The sequence below is a fragment of the Vitis vinifera genome, chromosome 6, assembly GCF_030704535.1.
Source record: "Vitis vinifera cultivar Pinot Noir 40024 chromosome 6, ASM3070453v1".
NCBI lineage: Eukaryota > Viridiplantae > Streptophyta > Magnoliopsida > Vitales > Vitaceae > Vitis > Vitis vinifera.
Window position 1 is genome coordinate 4,150,802 of NC_081810.1, and position 23,301 is coordinate 4,174,102.

A 23,301-nucleotide genomic window follows, 5' to 3' on the forward strand; every position below is an offset into this window, starting at 1 on the left:
TCTTATTAAGTGCACAATTGAACCATTTCATTTTATTAATTTAATACAATTTCATATTTGAATTTAATGTTCAATTCCCTGTTTTGTTCTTTATTCTTTCAATTTGATGTACTTCCAATGATTTATGAGTAGTCATCTAGGTTAAGGAAAGGGAACCCTAAGGCTTCCCATCCTTCAACTAAAATGAATCCTTACATGAATGTACATTTTTAATTCAAAGTAGCTTGTCATTGTAACCCTTTTATTCATTAGAAAGCATTGTATGTTAGCATTTGACAATTAGGGATTATAGGTCTCAATAAGGAATCCCAAGCACATAATGGTAGAGCCATTTTGACTTGGGATGACCTTGATTAAGCCTTAAATACCGCAATTAGGCAAATGGTTGGGATATTGGGTTCAAAAAACCACCACATATTTATGCCTCATTAGAGATTGAAGCCTAAGGTCCTCGTAGGGTATTCCAAGCACTTAATGGGAAAGCCATTTTAACTTGGAACAACCTTATGTAAGCCCAGGATGACAATTTTCAAGTCATTAATACTTTAGTAAAAATGAAGTGAACATAGGGGTTTCAATTTATAGGTGAACACTTGTAGTAAAAAATATTGATAACAAGGATCATTTCATGGTAAGGAAGGGACCATAGGGATTCCCTTTTCCTCAACTATTAGTTACAAATTAGTTAAGATTCTTTCTAACCAATTCTTGTTTTTCCCATAACAACTTTCTTACCCAAAGCAAGAATTCAAGAAAGAGTTCTCCATCACATTTTCTTTCATTTTTTGAATCTCTCCACTTCACCTATATTCCAAGATCACTTCCCCATGGTTCGACACTTGACTCACCGGGGTTTTAAAGCTACAACCACACCTCTATGCTTAGGGATCTATCATTTTATTTATACAAATTTTGGTGCAGTCAAGGTAGTACACTACAACCTCAAAAGAGTTACCTAAACCAATGAACTGACTGTGAACAAGTCATCTACTTGCAAGGAGCCTATGACTTGGATTTATCATGCAACTATTAATGCACCCAAGTCATGTACAATGTAAGAAATGCAAACAATAATACTCATAAAATGCACTGCATGGAATAAGGATAGGTTAAAGTGCTACTAGGACTTTATTAAATGAATAATAAACTTCAATTTGTTATATCATATCATACTTTTAAGGGTCCTATCCTAACACTAGTTAGGCCACTAGTCTCTAGTCTTTAATATTCTTCCCGTTCAACATGCCTTGGGTTCTCTTTCACTAAGAGAAGCATTGCTTGCATGGCATAGCAATTTTTTTGAAAATGATAGCAAACCATATTTCAATCTATTCTTTTTGTTGTTTGCCTCTAAAAAAAAGGGGAAAAAATCCTATATCTAAAATAAAATATTTTACCTAGAATCCAACGAACAAAAAAACAACTCAAATATTTTAGTTAAAAGTTTGTAATGGCAATTAAAAAGACATTGATAAATGATAAGATGAATAAAACGAAGAATGCTTACCTCGATATAACGGCCACAATCCTGGCTTATACCTGAAATTTCCAGGATTTTCCTTAGGAAAAGTGAAGAACATAGTTGGAACAACAGGAAGTAACTTGAACAAAAATAAGAAATAACTGGTGCATTAAAAAAAGGTTCAAAATTTAGCAGTGCAAGTTAAGCAAGACCTCATCTCTTTCTGGTATCGTCGAAAAGCTGAATCACTGTGTACATGGATGACCATTTTAAAGTAAAGGTTGTCAGCTGATATAGAATCAACTTTGTGGAAGTTATAGTAACACTTAAAAGCAGCAGGGAAACGCTTCTCCCTCATTAAACGTATCATTTCCTGGTTCAATTGAAACATAACATTATCATTAGAGAAGTTATAAAACCTGGACCATGACGCAGAATCACTCACATCATTAGATGGGTGAGAATAGGGGAAAACCCCATAAAATGCACAAATTCAAATTCAAAGGAAGTGCCATTAATAACATCTAAGGCCCTTATATTCAGAGACTGAACACATATTTTTGTTATTTAACTGATGATTGTTTGAGAAACATCAATTGGCCAAATGAGGATGCTATTCATTCTACTCATAAATATCATGCAGTAAAAGCAATGGCTAAGCAGTGAAGACATTCAAATATTTGAATAAGAAAATCACTATCCCAAACATCATCCAATGCTATAAATAAGAAAAGATTCAACCACTCAAGGAATTCATTTTTTTTTTTTAAAGTTAAGATTGAAGTTTATAAATGAGTACTGCCTTACCTGCAACTTGGTAGTAGAAAAGTCAGCAGGGCGAGCTTGTAAAAATTTTGAAAGAACAGACCGATCAGCATTTCTTGAATGGAAACCGACACTTTCATTTCCAAACCAGTCTAAGTAGTCAGGGCAAAAGGAGGAGCCAATACTCTCAAGAAGTGCTTTTATTTGCTGCAGTAATATTTCCATTAAATACACCAATAAAACAGCTGACAAAAATACTTCATCAATACAAATGAGAGCCAAAGTTAATTAGAACATCATACTCCACATTAAAAGGAGCTGAACTTTACCTGCTTTTCATCTGACCTATTTGCAGCACAAATTTCCCGTAGGCTTGGTCCTAAATCAGAGCCAGCTATAGTACAATGCAAAATTAAGTACTATTATAAAAGATCAAGAATCAAGAATCAAGCTCAGTTTTAGGTCACAAACCTATTGGTTAAGAAAGCTGTGTGTATGTGTGTGTTTCCAGCCAAATGTAGAATGAAATAATAGAGGGCAAGGAATCCAGGAAGAAGATTTGTGAAACCAATGGCTCAATGTATGTCTAATTCATTATTGACTTATGTTGCATGGACTCAGGCAGGAGGGTGCATATCTAGAAATCCGATTTCTTGAACCATGGAATGTATTCCACGGCAACACAAAAAGCATGTTTCATTGTCCAAAACCTAGGCAAAGGTATCTATTTTAAAAGTTATTTTTGGATAATGGATTGATTTGTTAAACGTTCATATCATGTGATTTTAATTATAAATAATACTAATGATGACAATACATCAAATAATTAGTCGATTTAAAAAAATAGAGATTAAAGGGCCTATTAGTAAAACAGTTGTCATGCATCTTTTCTACCACTGTCCTTTTGCCTTTGGCGCCAAGGCAAAGCTTCATTTCAGCTAGTATTTCCACATGCATTGCAAACATGATTACTGTCTTTCAGGGTCCTAGAGGCAGAGCATTGTGAAAAGGAGTTCAGCAGCCACTATTTGAGATATAAGAATACCAGGGTTTTCAAGTAAAGGAAGTTTTGGTTCTTTCATAAATACTTTAAACTGTCTCGCATCCAAATGGGCATTGATTAGCCAAGATTCTCAAGAGTTCTCGTGTATGAGTCCACCGAACAAGGTAGAAGCTATGGCTATTTTAGGAGACCTTTGGTGCAATCAGAGCTGACTGGCCCCCTCCATAAAGGTATGCAAACTCAATTTAGTGATTGTAATCCAAGGCCGACAGGCTCTGGTAAGTGTTTAAAGATCATGAGAGAAAGGAGTAGGATCTTTCTCTTAAGGACTTTGGGTCAATTTTTTCATTAACGCGAAAATGTTAACTCTATTTTAGCAATTGTAAAAAGGAAGTCTCTGTTGGTGCTAAGCTTTCTAGTGAAGGGTTGCCAGGGGTTTGTGGGAGGATCCAGGTTCAAGTCCCAATAAGGGCAAAAATTTACCTATCAAAAAAAACAAAAAAAAAAACCATCTAGGGAAGGGGAACTCTGCTGTTGTCCTTCACTAGGTTAAGAAAGGACCTTGGGGATAAAACTCTTTGACCTGTAAGATAGTTGACATTTCTAGTCCAAAATGTTCCTTTAAATGGAAGCCTAGATTTCTAACCAACTAGTGGAGCAAGGAGCTAATATTATGGAGGATTTTCCTGGGAATTACATTCCTCCAAAATCCTTAGCTCTTGATTGGTTCTATATTAAGCCTCTGGCAATGGGTGGTATTTAGTACCAAAGTTAGATTTCTACTTCTTTGTTTGATTGGAGGATATCCCATCCCTATTTGTACCAAACTGCTTTAATAATTAACAATATGCTGTCTTTTTTTTCTCTACCTAAAAATAAATAAATAGGTAAGGGTTTCAAGATCCTTTCTTTCCCTTTTTGTTTACAAGTCTGATAGATGTCTTGAGTATGATGATGTTAAGATGTTAAAATAAAGGCCTAATAAAAAATTTTGCGAGGAATTACAATAGGTTATCTCATCTTCAATTTGTAGGTAACACCATTTTTTCCTCAAGGCAAGGAAGGGGCAATATCCTTAACAACAAACTCATTTTCTCAATATTTTGTTTTGACTTGGTCTGAAAATCAACTTAGAGAATATAAAGTTTCTAAGTGCGCCTAGACCATTTTGGGTCTCCTATTAGCAAGGAGACCTAAAGCTGCCATTTTTTGGGACTTGGTGAGCAACCAAACTTTGCAAAGATTGGATGGTTGAAAAAAAACTTTTTTATTCTTACGTAGAAGAATAACTCTAACACAGTCTTGTTTGTCTCACATCCCTATTACTTCCTCTCTTTGTACAAGATTCCTTTATAAGTGGCAACTAAGATTGAAAAAATGTAGAGGGATTTTCTTTGGTGAAAGGTTAGGGAGTGTAAGAGAGATCATTATATAAGTAAAAACCAAGTGTGCAAGCCTAAGGTAGAAGGGGGTTCGGGGTTTGGGAAGATTTCGAGGAATAAAGGAAAGGGGCTATGAAGGTTTCCTAGGGAAAGTGTTGTTGTTTGGTATAAGTTCGTATTGAGCATCTAAGGACACACCTCCAATTGTTGGGATGCCAACATTTTAGTTAAGTGGTCACATTGTTGCCCTTGGAAAACCATTGCACAGATTTTCTAGAATTTCTTCAATCAAGCAAAGACACTTTTTTGAAAAAACTTGTAGAGGGATCAATCTCTTTGCTCTCAATTTCCAAATCTTTTCAGAATCATGACACTTAGAAATTGTTCTATTTCATATACCTTCTCTTCCCCTTTTGCATGGAACTCTAACTTCTATCATAACCTCGCTAACTTAGAGATAAAGGATCTTGAAAGACTCATGCCCTCTCTCACTCATATGTACTTGTCACCATCCTTGCCAAGTATGAGAGTTTGGTCATTATTGTCTTCAAACTAATTTACAATAAAAATTTTCCTCTTAACCTTGTCCAACCTATCACCTTCAATTCATTTCTCTCCAAACAATCCACATAGAGATCTAAAGTCCCTTTCAAATTCAAGACTTTTGCAAGGCTATTGGTCAACATGAAGATTAATGCCAATGACTTGTTAAAAGTAAAAAGACCTTACAAGACCCTTAGTCCTGATCATTGCACTAAGTATCTAGAGACTAGAGAATCAATTAATCATCTTTTTTTACACTATCTGATGACTTTGGGGCTATGATACAAGTTATTCAAATGAGCCATGTTAGATTGGATTCCTCCTAAAAGTAAAAAACATGATGACCTCCTTTAAGGGTTCCTTGTTTTACACTGATTTGGATAGTGTGTGGGAAAGAAATGTAAGGATTTTACAAAACAGGTGGAGAAGTTTCAATTCAATATGAGACCTAATTTATTTTTTTATTTTTTTTTTTATAAATGAGCACAATATATATTAAAGGGCAAAAAGCCATAAAGCATACAAGGAGTATACAACGCAGCCTAACTCAAAAACAAAAGAACAAGCAGCCTCACCAGCCCTTAAGTAGCCGCTAGCCACTCCAAAAAAAGACTAAAAGCGAAGAGGACTCCTCTCCCATATACACCCTAACTCAACTCCACAAATTACAAACAAAAAAATTTTTGAGTTTCTGTATATCTAAAGAACCCCCTCTAAAAGTTAATCTATTTCTTTCCTTCCATACAGTCCAAAAAATACACAACGGGATGGAATACCAGATTTTTTTCCTCTTTCTCCCCACAAAAGGGCCCATCAACTAAATAACACCTCTTTGACTGTCTCTAGGAATACCCAATGAACCCCAAACAAGGCAAGGACAATTTCCCAGAGGACCCTAACCACTATACAATGTACAAGAGTGTGATTTACATTTTCCTCTTCACAGTCACACAAAAAACAGCGATTAGAAAGCTGCCACCCTCGTTTTTTAAGCCTATCCAAGGTGAGGATCTTCCCCCACGTAGCCTCCCAAGCAAAAAAAGCAGTTTTAGTTGGGACCTTGTCCACCCAAATGCACTTATTCAGAAAGGCGAGGGCATTGGGAGCAACCAGCAAATTGTAAGCATCCCTAACCCCAAAAGTGCCTTGACCCCCACCTTTCCATAACACTGAGTCCTCTTCTTGGGAGATCTTGAAGTCCCTCAGCATATTAAACATAGCTTCTATTAGATCCAGCTCCCAATCATTAGAATCTCTAGCAAATCTGAGATTCCACCCCCCTTGACCAAGGCTAGAGTCCCACACATCGTTAACCGTTGCATTCCTATGGACCGCCAAGGCAAATAACTGACGGAAATTTCGGGATAGGGTCGCGTTACCACACCAGTGATCAGTCCAGAACTTGACCTTAGTCCCCTTACCCACCTTGAACATCATGTTATCCTAGCACCAATTTGCCTCCTTCAAAATCTCCTTCCACACTCCCACTCCAAACGCCTCGCGAGCTTCATTAGTCCACCAACCAAAGCCCTCTTGGCCATACTTCACCCCGATCACTTTCTTCCAAAGGATATCCTTTTCAAAGGCAAACCTCTAGATCCACTTACCCAACAAGGCCTTGTTTAGGAGATCAATCTTCCGTATACCTAGACTCCCTTTCTCCTTTTGAGTACACACCACCTCCCAATTGATTAAGTGGATTTTCCTTTCCATTCTTCCCCCTCCCCAAAGAAAGTCTCTTTGTAATTTTTCAAGCCTTCTTGCCACTATCTTGGGCATTCGAAAAATGGACAATCGGTAAATAGGAATGCTGGCCAGAGTGCTCTTGATGAGGGTAATTCTCCCGCCCTTAGAACTATATTGTCTTTTCCACAGGGCTAATCTTCTCCTCATTCTTTCTTCCACCCCATCCCACATAGACATGGCCTTGTGGTGGGCTCCAAGGGGCAGCCCCAGATAAACTGAAGGAAGAGACCCCACTTTGCACCCTAGCTCCACTGTTATTTCCTCAATTTCTTCTACCTCCCCAACAGGAATTAATTCGCTTTTAGCTAGGTTTATTCTTAGCCCAGAAGCCACCTTAAACCAAGCCAAAATCCAACTTAAAGAAGTTAGATACTCTTTCTTTGCTTTGAAAAAGATGATTGTGTCATTAGCAAAGAGTAAATGGGAGACATCCATCTCCATTCTCCCTTTTCCCCGAAGGCTGCAACCTGAAATGAATCCCCCAACAACAGCCCTTCTTATGAGTGCACTTAGCACTTCCATACCCAGGACAAAGAGCTAAGGAGACAGAGGATCTCCTTGACACAGCCCCTTGGTATTCAAAAAGAAGCCTTTTGGCACCCCATTAACTAGGACAGAAAATTTGGCAGTTGAAATGTATCACCAAATCCACTCCCAGAGCCCAGACTGCTCACCACACCCTCAGACATTGTCTGAATTTTTGTCTCCTGGAGACAAAACAGATCCACCCTTTGATTTCTAATCATGGCCTTAATCACCTTTCTTTTGGAGCTATCGTTAGCTCCACGCACATTCCAGTTCAGCAACCTTAACTTCATTAGACTTCCAAAATCTGGCCCCCTCTTTCTTGCTTACCACACTTCTACTTCTTCCCCCCTCATAGTTAATGGAGCATTCTAGTCTTTTCAATTCCCTTTTGAATTTCAATTTCTCCAGAAGAACTTTGCTATGGACTCTTTCCCTCCTTTTTCTGATCTTGACCAAGAAATCCAAAATGTCCTTCTCCAAACTCTTTGTCGAAAACCCTAGGAATTGCTGAATCTAGCCAGATCGCTATCCTCCCAATTGACCTCCTCCCATCCTGTAACTTCTTGTGGCATTGTATGGACCAAGCATAACTCCTCTCCACTTTCTCCATTGCTGCCATTGTTAACCTCCATCAGCTCCCAGCGAGTGACGGTCTTCTTCTTTGTAGACCCCGAGCCATTGACATTGCGACACAGTGTTTCCCCCTAGACTATCTCCCAACCAGCCCCAGAAAAATCATAATACTCCCCCAAAGGAGTCCGACCAAAAAAAGAAGATGGAGAAGAAAGGGAACCAACAAACCAATAGGAGTAGAGGCGGTCTCATACCTCAGAGCTTCCTCCAATAAAGCGTCGTCGGTATTCGAGCTCTCCTCAGAACGTGACTCCTCCTCAAACTGCTTCTTCAAACCGTTTTTCATCCAGAAAGAGGAAATGTCAAAGTCTAGACCCCCCAGAAGGCTTGGGCCAGTCAAAACCGGGGGGTGGGCCTCACTAGAAAGGGCTTTACCCTTTGCACAAGGCATAAACAGGCCTTGGAAATCCTGCCTAGGCACCACTAAGGGCTCCTTGGCCTTGGCCCACCCAGTAACCTTTCTAGGCAACGTCCCAGAAAGAGACGGCCCAGTCTCATGACAAACTGGGACTAGCCCAGTAGGCCCAGAGGCCATATCAGAACTCCATGGGGGCTTAGCAAGGCCCGTCACAAGAGGCCCACCCAAGAGTTGCTCCACAGGCTGCCCCGACCAGCATGTCTGCCTCCGTGTCCCATCGGCAAACAGCGGCAGGGCCTCGAGCCTTGTAACGACGACCTTCTCCAGCACGCGCTTACCGTGCATGCATAGTCCTCACCCCCAACCTCGCCTGCTGTTACAGCTTTCATCCCTCTCTTTCTTGTCGGCACCGCTCTCAAAACTAGCCTAACCTCCCACCAGAGGGTTAACACGTAGCAGAAATCTTCAATCCAAATTTCCACCACGTTGGGAAGCTCTTCTCCATTCATCTTCAACAGAATCCACGCCCACTGCAACTCCTCCAGCTTCTCTGTTTGGGAGTCGACTGCAAAGAACCCCCCACACTCCTCCCCTATCCTTCTCAGAATGGCCTGATCCCATAAGGAGACGGGTAGGCCCACGATACGCACCCATGCCTCACACTTTTCTCCCCTTTCGATAGGCACCCTATCTCAGGACTCCATTTTTCTAGGCATAGAAGGATCCCTCCCACCGAAATGCTTTCGAGGCTTAGGGCTTTCTCAGCTTCTGCCAATAGTTCAAATTCTAGCAGAACCTTACCCCTCTCCAATTTTGCTAGCCCTAAGTTGCCCTTCAGTCCCCAAGTTTTTTCCAAAAGGGTCCCCCAACTCTTCAAGTCATCCCCCCTCCCTAAACTAGGGTTCCAAGACCCAACCAAACAATGAACCAATTTATTCAAATTTCGGCTTAGTTCATTTTCTCTGACCTCCACCTTAACCATTGCTCTTCCTTTGCTTCTCGGTTGTTTGATCACTTCCGTAAAGGTTTTTGTCATAATGGGCGTCAACAACATCGCTTCGTCCTTCTGGCCTTCCTTTCCTTCATAAGCAATACCCAGTCGTTGTAACATCTCCACCATTAAAGCCCAGCCCCCCTCTGCTCCTCTCCTTTTAGGAATAAAGATGTTGAACCTTTTATTCTCCAGGTCCACAACTCCTAAACGGAGAAAGCACCCCCCTTTGTTTTCATCACGCAACAGTGAATAGGCCCTCCCGTTTTCCTTCCACTTTCTTTCCCATTTTCCAACACTCATGTCCTTACTGCAATGAACCAGACATTCAAGAAAGAGCCCTAGGCTCTCCGGTCCCAATCTTATCCACGACGAGATCCCTCTTTTCCTCTCCAAGATCGTAGCTTGCAGTTTGCCTTTCTTCTTCTCTACCTCGATCTCAAAAGTCTTCAACTCCACACCAAATCTACCCTTCCTTAAGCTATTCCGAGACCTCGAGAGGACAGCTCCCTCTACATTCTCACTCAAACATAGAAGCCCTCGCTCTCCTCCATCGCTCTCGGTCTCTCTCACTCTAGCCTTCCCTCTCTCTCTCTCTCGCTCTCCTCCATTAACAAATCTCCTCCTATGAGACCTAATTTATTTCTATCTCTTCTTCTAGGCCTCTACCACCATAGCTTTCAAAGGCACTCCTATCAGCGTTATTCAACTCAATTGGAACTTGGTATGCAGATTAAAAGGGTTACAATAACAAAAAGAGAAGCAATGCTTCAGGTTCTTTTTGTAGGAGATGTATTAACCCCCCAAAGAATGTTGAATGATTTTTCATTGTGTGGCCTCATGTGGTTTTCCATAGTTCTCCTTAGTACATGGAAAAAGGTTTCTCCACCTCTTCTTTGAATCAAATTTTATATTTTTGGGAAGGATTCTCTATCTTTTCTTGTATATTTAAACCATATCAATAAATATGTTTATTTTCTATTTTATATACATATATAACCTTACATCCTCTATTAGATGTAGGATTGGTGAATAGCTCCCAAAGTTATCTAGGCTTCCCTTTCAAAAGGAATCCTAGATTCCCATAGTTTAGGTACCTTGCACTAGGAAGAATTTCTAAATGATCGGATGGATGGAAAAAAGCAATTGATTCATTAAGAGGAGGACTACACACTTTTTATCTTGTTTACCCAGTTCTAAGATCCTTGTCAACATTGTACCCAATATTAAGAGAATGAACTTTAATCAAGGGTAAGGGAAGAAAGAAGAGGGAAGAGATAGACTTTATGACATGGAACTAAGTGTATAGAACAGAACCAAAAAATGGATTAGTCATGGGAAGGATCTCCATACAAAGCTTTCTAGCGTCGGTAGCAGGAGATTCCCAGGAGTTATATCATCATGGTATTATTGTATTATCAAAAATGAAAATGGCCTTGCGCTAAAGGATGGAATGCCAACAGTGTTGCCAGGTGGTCTCATCCATGCCTATGGAAATGTATCTTCCAAGGATATCTAAACTATTTAACTAATAATGTAAAGCATGGTAAAATAACATAGCATACCTGCCTCAGATGGTGGAGGAGGGAAATCCCTCAAAACTTTCTCCAAATGTTTTGAGCTCTCATGGCTTACTATACGAGCCACAAGACCCTCTAGGATTTCACCCTGCACCTTTACATGGTCCTTTGATCCTGCAGGATTGTTTAAGTTTGTTTTAATATTCAGCAGGTCACTGAAAGAACTGATCTTAATGAACTGTATTATCCAAGGCCAATTTCATCAGCCCAAAAAACTGAGGGCCAAAAAAGAGAAAAGAAAGAAGAAAAAAGACAAAAGATTTCCGAAGCTTCAAGCAGAAGCGAACATGTCATTGGCAGTGGTCTTCTTATTCCTTTTTTAAATAAATAAATATATATATATATATAAGTAATAAATAAGTTATTAAAAAATACAAACAAACAAAAAAAAAAAAAAACAAAAAGAAGAAGAAAAAGAGAGCAAATGGCTGCTCCAAAGATAACTGGACAAGAAGCACAAATGTCATAGCAACCACAAACTGTCTTCAGAAATATAAACTAGGCAAATAGACCTGGAGAAAGGTTACCACTAGAAGAAAGGAGGTGATAAACCCTTTTTCAGGATAGGAAGTTCAAGCCTCTCATTCCCATTTGCTTGCTTTTCAAAGCTTAAATTCTTTTTTTGGTTTCACAAGACAAAAACAAAATTGATTGTGATAAATGTGTTTTTGAGCCCAATTTTGACTTTTGAAATTTTAAAACCAGAAAACATGTTTTAAGAAACACGCAACTGAATGATCCCTTTAGAAGCACATTGCAGTTTATTCTTATTAAACTGCATGGAAAAAGATAGTAGTAATTTTAGTAGTAAAAATAATAACAATAATAAAAATAATCATTTATAAATAAATATAGATATAAATACATAAATATAGATATAAATACAGAAATAAAACTCTTACCTGGTACAGATATATCTGCAACTTCATCAAGAGCTTTACATACAGGTGTTGCTGTTCCTTCTTCACAGAGTGCGTCGTAGGCAGCAAAAAATGATGTCACTGATTTCCTTCATTTACAAAGAAGATTGATAAGAAGCAATAAATCTTTATCTTAATTTAGAGGATTTCTCCTGGAATATCATGGCAAAACGATGGTTAATTTTCCAGCATTAACAATATTTCTTCTTGTAAAAAATTAGCAAGAAATTTTACCCATTTAAATAAGAGCAGGAGAGGTGAACATTGTTTTGGGCAAAAAGGAATCATTGACATATACATCAGATCAATGATCACAGAATCCAAAACTTTGCCCCAACAAATACCAGGACACTGAGCGTAAGTAGGCCACATGGAAGCGCATTAACTTCCCAAGCAGACATCAGATTATAATTACTATTATTGTTATTAGTAATTCCCCTCGCACAAGGATTGACTATAAAGGTTTCACATTAATGATGTAAAAGTCAAGTATGCCCAAGCTTTGTTTCAAGTACAGGCTTTCCTCTTTCCCCCTCTCCTCCCCTACCAGTAAAAGAAAAATAAACTCTCCTTCAAGTCATGCCAGCTGACATAGTGTCATGAATGCCCTATGCAGTGCATCATGCCTTGTCAGATATTATTAAAATGTTTACTAAGGCAGCATCTGACATTTCATAAAATTCCAAACTATACATCTCTAGGGCAGAAAAAGTTCTAGATAGATTGTATAGGGATCACCACCAGCCTTACCTGTACTATGGATTGTCAAGGTGCCAGTAAGAGAAATGAAAACAAGATATGCAACCCACTGGGCTAGATGATTTAATGAGCTAGACTCATTTCATTGCTATATGGGAACATATTAAGCAAGTTCTGAACAAATATAAGTTCCTTTTCAACAGATGCAAAATCGTCAATAAAAAAATTTTAAAATATCCAGCAACACAAGTTTCTTATATACTCAAGAAATTTGTGGGAAAGGAATAACCACATTAAAAAAATGGCAACAAATGTCATCAAAAAATAAATAAATAAATAAAAGAATGGCATGAAATGTTTTGCTATTTATAGAGGAATGCAAACTGTTGTGCAATCAAGATCATATATAACAAAAGGTGTAACCTTTTAATGGCAATGTCAGACATCATTTGTTTGATAAATAATCTACTGTCAAATTGTTTGAAATTGCTGAAAATCACATAAAAATCTGAAAATTCTCACCTTCCATCAAAGTTCAAATGCATTCAGCAAGTAGCTCAATTTTCAACAAGAAAATTTTGAACTTCATCCACATAAGAAAGAACACAACAATGGCATAAGTAAAGAAGTAGTTCTAACTCAAAAGTCACCCATTCTTTGATATCATAATCCTAGATATAAATCATCAGTTAAAATAGTTCTTTTTTATGGGATCAGTAAAAATGTTCTTTTTTATAGGATCAGTCAAAAAATTATTCTTCATTCACTTCTCCAGTAACATAGACCTAGATCATCACCTTGTTGACAACAACCACACATGATTTGTTGGTAGACGCCATTCCCGACAAAATGCAATTATATCAGGAGTTGAGTAGAACTTTGGTTTTCCATTGCCCAATTCTGTGACAGCTGTCACAACCACTGCTCAAAGCAAACAGCACATAAATAGCATGATGTGATTGTATAAACTTTAATAGTTGTGCAAAACTGTGCATGAAACATCATAATTATATGTATGCATGTGGTCATCCATACATGTGTAGAAACAAGCTCAAAAAGTACTTTGTTAAATGAGCTAGGATGAAGAAGGGCATCCAACTAAACAATACAAAAATTAACAAAAAGGAAAAGACTAAATGGAGCATTGTGATTCCAGTGTCAGGTATGTAATCAATAACAAAATCTTCTGCTATGAGCCAGAAGAAAATTGAAAGAAAAGCAATAGCCAACACAAGCTTCAACTAGTAGCTAAAAGACAGACTGAAGAAATGACTGCTGGTTACGTGATCATAAAGGAAATACCACCCTAAATAAATAAATATGACTGCAGAAATCATTACGATCCCAGTTCTAAATAACTCCCAAATATCAATATTGCATCCAGAGTATCTGAGTTTTAAAAACAACCTAACCTCAAGTTTGGTTGAAAATATTGATAAATTGTACAAAATAATCTCTTGTACAGTAACTAAAGCTCCGTCCAGGGTCAAAAGTTTAAAATCTAGAGTATCAGTCCAAAAAATATTATAATTTCATCATCCATCTTTAAAAATTCTTCTATACTTCTGATCACATAGAAGGAAAAGGATTCTCTACCATAATCCTCCTGGGGACGCTGCCCATGATCCCCTAAAACAGCAGTAACCAGTTCCATTGATATGGATATACGGTTCCTCTGAAAAGGATCAATAGTTAGATTTAGTTCCTGATCAGTTCAAATAAACTTTTTATAAGAAAAATGGATGCAAACCATCTTATGACCTGAACATATAATGGAAAGGGCTAAAACAGTAACAATTATGCATACAAGGACACGTGCATAACCTGAACATATTGAGATTGACACAAAATACCACATTTTTATCAGAAGCACACCACAAAATGAAGAATTGTATGAAACCCATCTAAAAGTCCTAGGGAATTGATAAAACACTTTGATTAATACAAGCTTGAATTCCAGATCCCTGGTAAAAATTGGTTGAAGGACGTAACTGTAAAATTCTTCATATACAGGTGGGTAATGCAAGGAAATAGCAAATGTAATATATTCTATGATTTAAAACTCTTTGACAGGATCACACTTTGATCATGGTGGTAATGGACAATTTTGAATACAGCCAGGAATCTTGCTTCTTTGGCATGTGGTTCCAAGAAATATAATCAAATAATGCTCATGCAGCATTGAAAGGGTGAACAAAAGAAAGCAACAGAGGGAATAATGCAAAGAAAAGAAAAAGGAAAAGAGAATAAACTAAAAATTTAAAACTAAAAAAATAAATAAAATAAACACAAATAAATAATAAATAAATTTTAAAAAAAAAATCTTACACCCTTTCCCCACCTTTCCCTTCTTTAATAGAAAATAATGAGTTTCAAAATGTATAAATCTTTCCCTAATTTTCATCATATTTTCTTTTCCCCTCCTGTTTCGAATGTTATCAAACAACAAAAATTGATCCTTGGGTCAAGTCTTTGTGCATTCAACCCAACTTATATTCCCTCATTGTTTCTGAGATCCATATAAAGACTTAAGGAATTCAGTTTTCGTCATAAGATGGTTATGCTCCATGATAACCATATTATTTGAAGTAAGCTGCACACAAATCCTGGCCATAAGAATTACAACTTAATATTAGTTGCTCCAATAGACCCACAAAAACCATAAGGAACCATGTTTCTTCTTTCTTCCTCTCCTTTTTATACATTAGGTTTGGGGAATATCATAACTATTAGAAAGCTAAACAAACGTGTTAAAAAGCTCTTCTTGTTAAAGGTTCTTCAGTAAAAATTACCTCAATAAAGTCATTGAATTCTACTTGCTTTTTTCTCGCTGCAGTACCCCATGCCTCATGAAACATCCGCCCAAGAACAAAAACACCAACAGCAGTGTATCTGAACTAGAAGAATGATGTTCAGTAAGCTACATCAGAAAAGATAGCCGATAAAAAACAAGAGTGAAATGAAATAATATTCAACAGGAAAAATGGAACCACCACCATTTGGAAACATTTTTAGGAAGAATAAAATTTAAAAAAGAGAAAGGGAAAATTCCATGGAAACCTGAAAGTTTGTCATCATCCTTATGTGTGAGAAAAAAACACCTTATCTTTATTTCTACTACTATGCCAAAACAAGACTTGACAACCATTTTAAAGCATCAAATAAATATAATTATAACCTACTACAGATGATGATATGCAACTGTAATACCCAAAACTAAGAGTACTCTCCCACAATTCACTTGAGCACCTCACATCCCATATTACTACTACAAGCAGATAGAACACACAGGGAGAATGGAAGAGCTATACAGTAAGAAATAGCAGCTGACAATAACTAGCATCACAAGTAGAGAAAATAGTATATAAGCAGGTATCAAACTAAGAAATAAAACAGTGGGTTGGGGCAGAGGGTGATTGTGAACATCAAAGGAGCAACAAAAATGAGAAAAACAAACAATTAAAATGAGAAATCTTGAATTATAAGCATACATATTCCCATAGCTGTTCTTGGCATATGCTCCACCCTCAGGACCGGCATACATGAAAAGGGATCCAGAATGTTTGAGTGAAACCTGCCGAAAGTGTCATTGCCCATAAAAAGCAAAGTCAATATTTATTGTCTTCATCAATTAGGTCCAGCAGAATCAAGCAGCCAAAATGACAACATGCTCAAGGAAAAGAAACTACATGAGGCCTCACAAAGCAAGTATCTAGAAGAAATTAAGATCTGAGGCTAATATTTAAAAAGCCTTGAAGCATATAAAGGCAGAAGCTACAGTATTGAATGTATTTGGGCAAAAAAAAAAGTGAAAGAAAGAAATTGTAGAAACCGTACCTCTAAGGTAGCCAGGCCTTTAGAAACCATCTCTATCATCCTCGTCCTGATCTGAACATATGAATAGAAATAAGAACACTGAAGTCCACATTTAAATCTAGCATCAAGAGGAAACAGATAATTTTATCATCAAACAATGAAGCATATGCTAATAGAAGTGAAGAAGAATGATAATCTCTCTCATTCATAATATGTGGAATTATAATAATATATATTCAAACCTATACAACCAGAAAAAGGAAAGAAAATAATGTAAAATTCAGAAACTAACCATAATCAGGCTTGACTATCTTTCTGTCCAAGTTTGTCTCCTCTGCCATTATTTCCTTTTTAAAAATATGATGGTTTCATGGAGTTTCTAGCATGCCTCTTGAGAGTATACCTTAGTCTGTAAAAGTAATTACCCCAAAATTTACCTTTATCACTTGATTTCCACAATTCAAGCCTTCGAGATATTACAGCAATAGCTACACTTTTTTTTGACGTGAGAAAAGACTTCGATTATCTCATCCATTCAAGACAGGACAGAATCCTTGTTCGCCTTAGAAGCTACAACGGTTGAACCTACTTGGGAGTTATTTTCCAACAAAACATTCCTTCAAGACTCTTCCCCTCTTATAATTCAGAAAACTTCATTTAATGAGGGCAAGGGCTCTTTTCCAAAAACTCGAATTCTCACTCAATCAAATTTCATGTCAAGTCCAACCAAAATTCAAATCCTCTCTCCCACTAGACAAACTTTAGTGATATGGTAGCATATTTACTAAGCTCCATTTTGATATTCTAATGGATCTAACTCAAGCCAAAGGCTCTTCATAGTATTATAGTACTCGATCACTGTAAAGTACCTTACTTTGTTGAATTAATACTTTCCTTTATCTCAAATATTTGGGCAACATCTTGCACCTTGAAGTACGCTTGACGAGCAGCATCACAAATTTACCTAGCCATGGGGAGAAACATGCAGGTCCTACTTATCTCCAGTTACATGGAGTTTCATAGCCACAACACGATCATCAAATCTTCTACATCACAAGATTCAAATTCGGGATCATCTTTGCTTGCTTCCAGTCCAAGGAGATGGCTCAACTTCCCTTCCCCTTGATAAAAGTCTTAACCAACTATGACCATTCAAGATAGTTTATGTCATTCACTTTAAAGATAACTTGCAGATTCTAATAATCACCCAATGAAGACTTTGTTGTTGTGGTTATGGTTTGCATAGAGGACAAGGAGTTGGCTTCAATAATGAAGGTCAGGCAAGTTCTTTAAGAAAATTGGAGTTGACGCTCTAGTACCATGAAGAAGAATGATGATCTCTCTTATTCAAAATAGGTGGAATTACAATGATATAAATTCAAACCTAGACAACTAGAAAAAGGGGATAAAAAAATACACAATTGAGAAACTAACTATAATTAGGAAACCCTAGAAAATCAAGGGTTAATTAACAAAAAAAAATACTAAATATTTTACAAAACACAAAACATCTCACATAGCTGTGAGATTTTGTCAACTTTCCCCATAGAAAATATTCCCTAATTAGTAGGAAATATCCATCAGATTCTTCAACAAGAAGCATCCTCTCACATTCTTTTATTCAAAATGTGAATTGTTTGCAGCAAGGAAAACAACCTAGGAATGACTTATTCAGTTTAATATAACTGTTTATCAAAATACGATTATATAGGAAGATTGAAAAAATGTTACACATATCAAAGAAGAAGAATCACAATAAATTATCAATCCCACCTGCAAATCCCTTAACCTTCCCACATGCATACATTAAAAATAATGCAATCAACTGCCTATAGTTAATCCTTCCATGACACTAAATAGGTACAGTTATCCAAGTGGTTCCGAAAACCGCTTTGAAACCAAGCTTTCCAGCTTGCTTATATGGATTAACTCTCAGAAACTAGATGTGACCTATCAAAGACAAGCCTTTTCTTAACTCATAATATTTCAATAGCCAAGTGCCTGGTACATGGTAATATAATTTCCTTTTTGCTCTTCCGTAGTATGACCATGTGCGCTTTTACTGACTTAGGGTTAGTGGTCTAATTTCTTAGAGAAGCAAAAACCAACGAGTAAAATAAAATATTTGAGAGAGATTGTGTGAATTAACTAAATTGGTTTCTTAAACAAGTCAAGATTTGCATCATTCAAAATAGTTGAGTGAGGTCTGAATTCCTAGTAATGGGTAAGAATGGGTAGAAAAGTGGAGAGTTTGAAAAAGGTGTTGTATCGAGGAACCACTGCTTTGTGAGTGGAGATAAGAAGGTTGCTTATACTATTTGGAAGGCAAGGGAGAATGAAGAAGGTAGACACCTCACGCCCCTTATTCTCAAAGACTTATGTAGGATGAAAAGAGGTTTGTGATTATCTTCCCAGAAAAAGCAAATATTTTAGGCAATTTTCTCTCAACTTTATAACAAAAGTGCTCAAGGAAAATCGGGCACACTCTAGTAAGATATGGTTATGAAACGAGATGAAAATGCAAAGAACAACCCCATTACACATTGCTTGGAGTCTCCAGAAGGACTGGAACAATAAAAATAAAAAATCAAAGAAATAGAGACTCATAGGGGAAGTTAAAAGGAGCTAATGTTTCAAAGAATAATCCAATTCTAATAGAACAAGCTTCCTTTCTAACCTTATTTTATAGTTTGGATGGGAGGGAATGAATAAGGCTATTTTATTTGTTTATTTTTTATCAGAAACAAAGATATTCATTAAAATGGATTAGAAGTACAAGTGCAAGATAAGGAATCCTTCCAATTCACCAAATCTGATCAAAATCAGAGGAGAAACCTTTTCCAATATACATTGATTGAAAGGGTACAACAAGAGATGAAACAAAGAAAAGAGACTCACCATTCCTTAGGGGTTCACACGACTCCTACAAAATGATCTTGAAGCATGGTTCCTGGTTGCTATTTAACCTCTATTGGTCCACATGTAGAATTCCAATCGAGTTAAATAACAATGAAAGAAGTGCTCTTGAACGTTGTAGTAATAAAGGTTTAAAAAGGGAATAGAAGTAAATTAAGTCCCATATCATCTCCAAAGTCCTCCACTTGTTCTCAAAGATCCTCCTATTTCTTTCCCGCCATATCATCCAAATCGACGTAAGACAAGTGATTTTCTATAGAACTTGGCCTATAATAGTACTACCCAAACCCCTAAAAGAAATGGTCACTATGTCACTAATACTTCGCAAAGGAACCCAATCCAATCTAGCTAGTATAAATAGCTAGTGTCATAATTCCAAAGTCATCAATGTTAAAAGAAAAAAAAAAGGGTAATCAATCAATTCTCCACTTTCCATACAAGAAAGCGTTTTTCTTTCAGTTTTTTGCTCCATGATTTTTTTCTTCTTTACGCTTCTTCAGGGTATTTATGCATGCTTTGTGTGATTGGTTGTACTTGGCCTACACCACCTTTTTGTTTGCTTATCAAAAGATTTAGAAAATAGTCTCATTTGTAGCAGCCTTAGAAGTAAACTCAAAAAATAAATAAAATAACATTTTCATCAACCAAAAGAAGTGATAATGAATAATCTGAATCACAGAGTACACAAGCAGCAAAGTGACAAATTTCAAAGGACCGGCGAATTCAAACAAACAATAAACAAGGTGGGAAAGAAAATGATATCAGAAATTATAATATAGCAAGTGACAATTAGCATATTTGTAGTTTTTGTAAAAGAATATGGTCACAAACAAGTAAAGAGACACCTGAGGTGCTTACTGGGATATTATCATGTCTGATTACTCACAGTTTCAAACTAAATCTCTTAATGTAAGACTAAAGACTCATTTAGGGCACACAACGGACAAAAAACTAAAAAGGTACCTCCTGGTCTGACTTCTCATTTTCGAATTTGGGATAGAATGTAGCTCTTATTTGGGCAAGTGAGTATGTGGAGTTGTCTACAGTAAAGTCCGCCAATGCATTACTGCTGAATAACTTACTCAAACCAGCACAGCTTTTTTCAGCCACTGCCATTTCAGCTCCATTCCCCAATATTTCAACTCCTGTTTTATCTATGGGTGTTTTTTCAACTTCTACTGACCTGGCTCCACTCACAGTTCCAAAAGACTTGGGCTTCCAGATTGCTTCCTGACCTTGCACAGGAGCCAGGTCTGCCGGTAAAACACTCCCAAACTGTACGGATGGATCTGGAACTTGATAAGTCTGGCCACTGCTTTCATCAACAGCCAACCCACCAAATCTGTTGGTGACAGCTTCAGCAGCTTCTGATGCACTCTGCATGGATGGAGATTTTTTGTTAGGTTTTGATTTCTGTTTCCATTTCTGTTTTCTATTTGTGCCCCTTCTCTGCATATTAAAGAAGTAACGAAAACAAAACAATTTTACTTGAAATTCAAAAAAAATTTAAGGACCAGGCATGGAATGGAGTAACTAAATCCCAGAAGAAAATTACTTCCAAAATAAACCAACTTCAAAGGCAACCAAATCGAGGAGAAAACAAAGATAGCATCACATAAATTAAAAAATACAAAAACACTGAATAACCATTCTAATGCTCCACAACTCATAACACAAAACTAAAAACAAATTTTCCGACATCCAAATGGACGTAGCTAAAATTGAACACATTCAACAAGAAGCAGCAAAAGGTACCAAATATTGGAACATGGAAGAATCACATCAAACTACCAACAAGTTTACAAGGGAGTAAAATTATCAAAAGATGGTAAAAGCCCAAGATAAACAAAAATAAAAGATTCCAGAAAAATCAATAATGGCATGTCCATGTAGTGCACATAAATCATAACAAAAAATAAAAACAATAATAATTAGCATCACAAAGAAGATAGCTATAGCTAACAACTTCAACAACAATGAGAAGAAAGAGAAAACAAAAAGGACAGTACCAAGCAGTTCTGATACAATCAACAAAATGAAAAATCATTGAAAGATCGCAAGATAGTATATGAACAGACATGCATGTACTAACAAAAAGAAAAATCAGAAAAATAAGAAGTTTAACAAAGTCATGAGAAGTCAACAACTTCATTCCTACTACTCCAAAAGTTAGAGAACTTCAAAAAGTTCAATCCAAACACTAAAATAAAAAAAAATGTCCAAAAGACAGAAGACATCAACAGTTCAATAATATCGTATTATGTGTGCATCAGTGATGCTAAAATCAAAATAAAACCAAAGAAAAATATCAACAAATTCATTAAATTGCAATGTCAGTATCTAAAATCAATAACATTGTATTGCATTGAAGCAACTGATCAACCAGAACTAGGAAGCCAAATAGAAGTTACCAATGCCACTCAGATGATGACACAGAAATCTAAATTGTATAAGTTCTAGAACATCAAAGAAGTTTCATCTGCAAGTAGCTTTAGCGCCAGATTTCTGTTATGCTTCGGTGGAAGGAGAATATTCTCCATTACTTTCTGAAATTAAATTTTTGTAGCAGCTTCCCAAACAACTAAACTGTAGAACCAGTAAACATAGAAGCCTTGCAATTGTTCAGATAGCATTTTTATCAAGAACACCATACAGAGAAATTCTTCGAAGTTTTTTAGCTACTCATAAGCCCGTTAATCGACAAATTCATTGAACCACAACATCCGTATCTAAAATCAATAAGCTCAATAACATTCAGTAGAAAAAAAAATGGTGCAGCAAGGATTGCCGATAGAATCTGAATAATAGCACATCAAAGATTCAACAGAGACGATCGATACCGATACATAGACACATGAGTTTATTAAAATTCAACAGTAAAGAGAAATGTAATTAAAACCTAAATAAAATCAACAAATATATCAAAAAAAAACAAGAGGTAGGGACCGATAATGATTGAAGCAATGGAAGAAGATATTGTGAGGAAAGATGAACAGAAGTACCTCATTGCTCGACATGACTGAGTCGGAAATCGAACGGCGGAGATTTAGAGAGCGAGAGAAGATGAAGGCTCTGAGCTTTGGAGAACGGGAAGAATGAGAGAGAGTTGGAGTGAGAAAACCGCAGAGGATCCTCTGCGATGCCGACATTCAGATGGTGATTCAATCTCGTTTCTTTTCCGAACAAATCGAACAACCTAATGGATTGGACTTATCCTTGGCCCCCTCACGAAGAAAGTTTTATCTGCTATCAGCCACAGGCAACCTTGCTTTGCAGAAGGCACGTTCCGCCTTGAGTTGAGAACAAGACTCTTATACCAAAGAAGTTGGGGAAAAGCCCCTTGTATGACGAAAGTGAGCTTTGTATATAGATGGCACAAGGAGAGAATTTGTACGATATCGTCTCGACACTCGGCGCCTTCCAGACTCTCTACTGAATCTCACTCTGAGATATTCAAAAACACAAAATCTGTTGTCCAGTTGTACGGCTGATATGGGTGTTGCAAAATGCGGCCCAATACTATTTGTTTCTCGACCCAAGCCCAAGCCCAATTATCCATATCTAGTCAATAAAAAAAGTTGCATTTTTTTTTCTCTCGTTGTTAAAATATTTATAACAATTAATTTCATCATATTTATAAGTATGTTACTTATTATATTTAAAATAATATTAATTTATCATATTTATGGCCACGTCATTCACTATTTATAGAATAATAATAATATTTATCACTTTTTTTTTAATACAAAATATTTAGTAATAGGGATCAGTTTATAAATCCCAACAAACTTTTTCTATACAAATTTTAAATTATATTTAAATACTCAGAGCATTTATAAAAACGCGTCAGCTTGGGTTTCGCCTTCAAAAACTATGGACTTGAGACTAATGCAACAGTATTGAAAAGCCATGACCAACAAATCCATGAAAATGTATTTTAATGTAGGGAATACTTCAGT

At 36.8% G+C, this 23,301-nt stretch overlaps 1 protein-coding gene across 2 annotated transcripts in view; it reads right to left on the minus strand.

The window, feature by feature from the left end:
• LOC100258617 (tRNA ligase 1) overlaps positions 1–22,803 on the minus strand; it is a 67,422-nt gene extending 44,619 nt beyond the window's left edge. The window contains exons 1-13 of one of the 2 annotated variants that reach the window (XM_002284865.4): positions 22,345–22,803; positions 20,306–20,719; positions 16,448–16,498; positions 16,102–16,184; positions 15,403–15,502; positions 14,207–14,285; positions 13,408–13,531; positions 11,894–12,000; positions 10,977–11,105; positions 2,557–2,621; positions 2,270–2,434; positions 1,675–1,835; positions 1,508–1,539 (exon numbers count right to left, since the gene is read on the minus strand). In XM_002284865.4, coding sequence (XP_002284901.1) covers positions 1,508–1,539; positions 1,675–1,835; positions 2,270–2,434; positions 2,557–2,621; positions 10,977–11,105; positions 11,894–12,000; positions 13,408–13,531; positions 14,207–14,285; positions 15,403–15,502; positions 16,102–16,184; positions 16,448–16,498; positions 20,306–20,719; positions 22,345–22,491 — 1,657 coding nt within the window. In that variant the 5' untranslated portion in view covers positions 22,492–22,803. Of the gene's footprint in view, positions 1–1,507; positions 1,540–1,674; positions 1,836–2,269; positions 2,435–2,556; positions 2,622–10,976; positions 11,106–11,893; positions 12,001–13,407; positions 13,532–14,206; positions 14,286–15,402; positions 15,503–16,101; positions 16,185–16,447; positions 16,499–20,305; positions 20,792–22,344 lie in introns of both variants that reach the window. The other variant, XM_010652821.3, reaches the window with a different exon arrangement.
• Between the last annotated feature and the right edge of the window lie 498 nt (positions 22,804–23,301).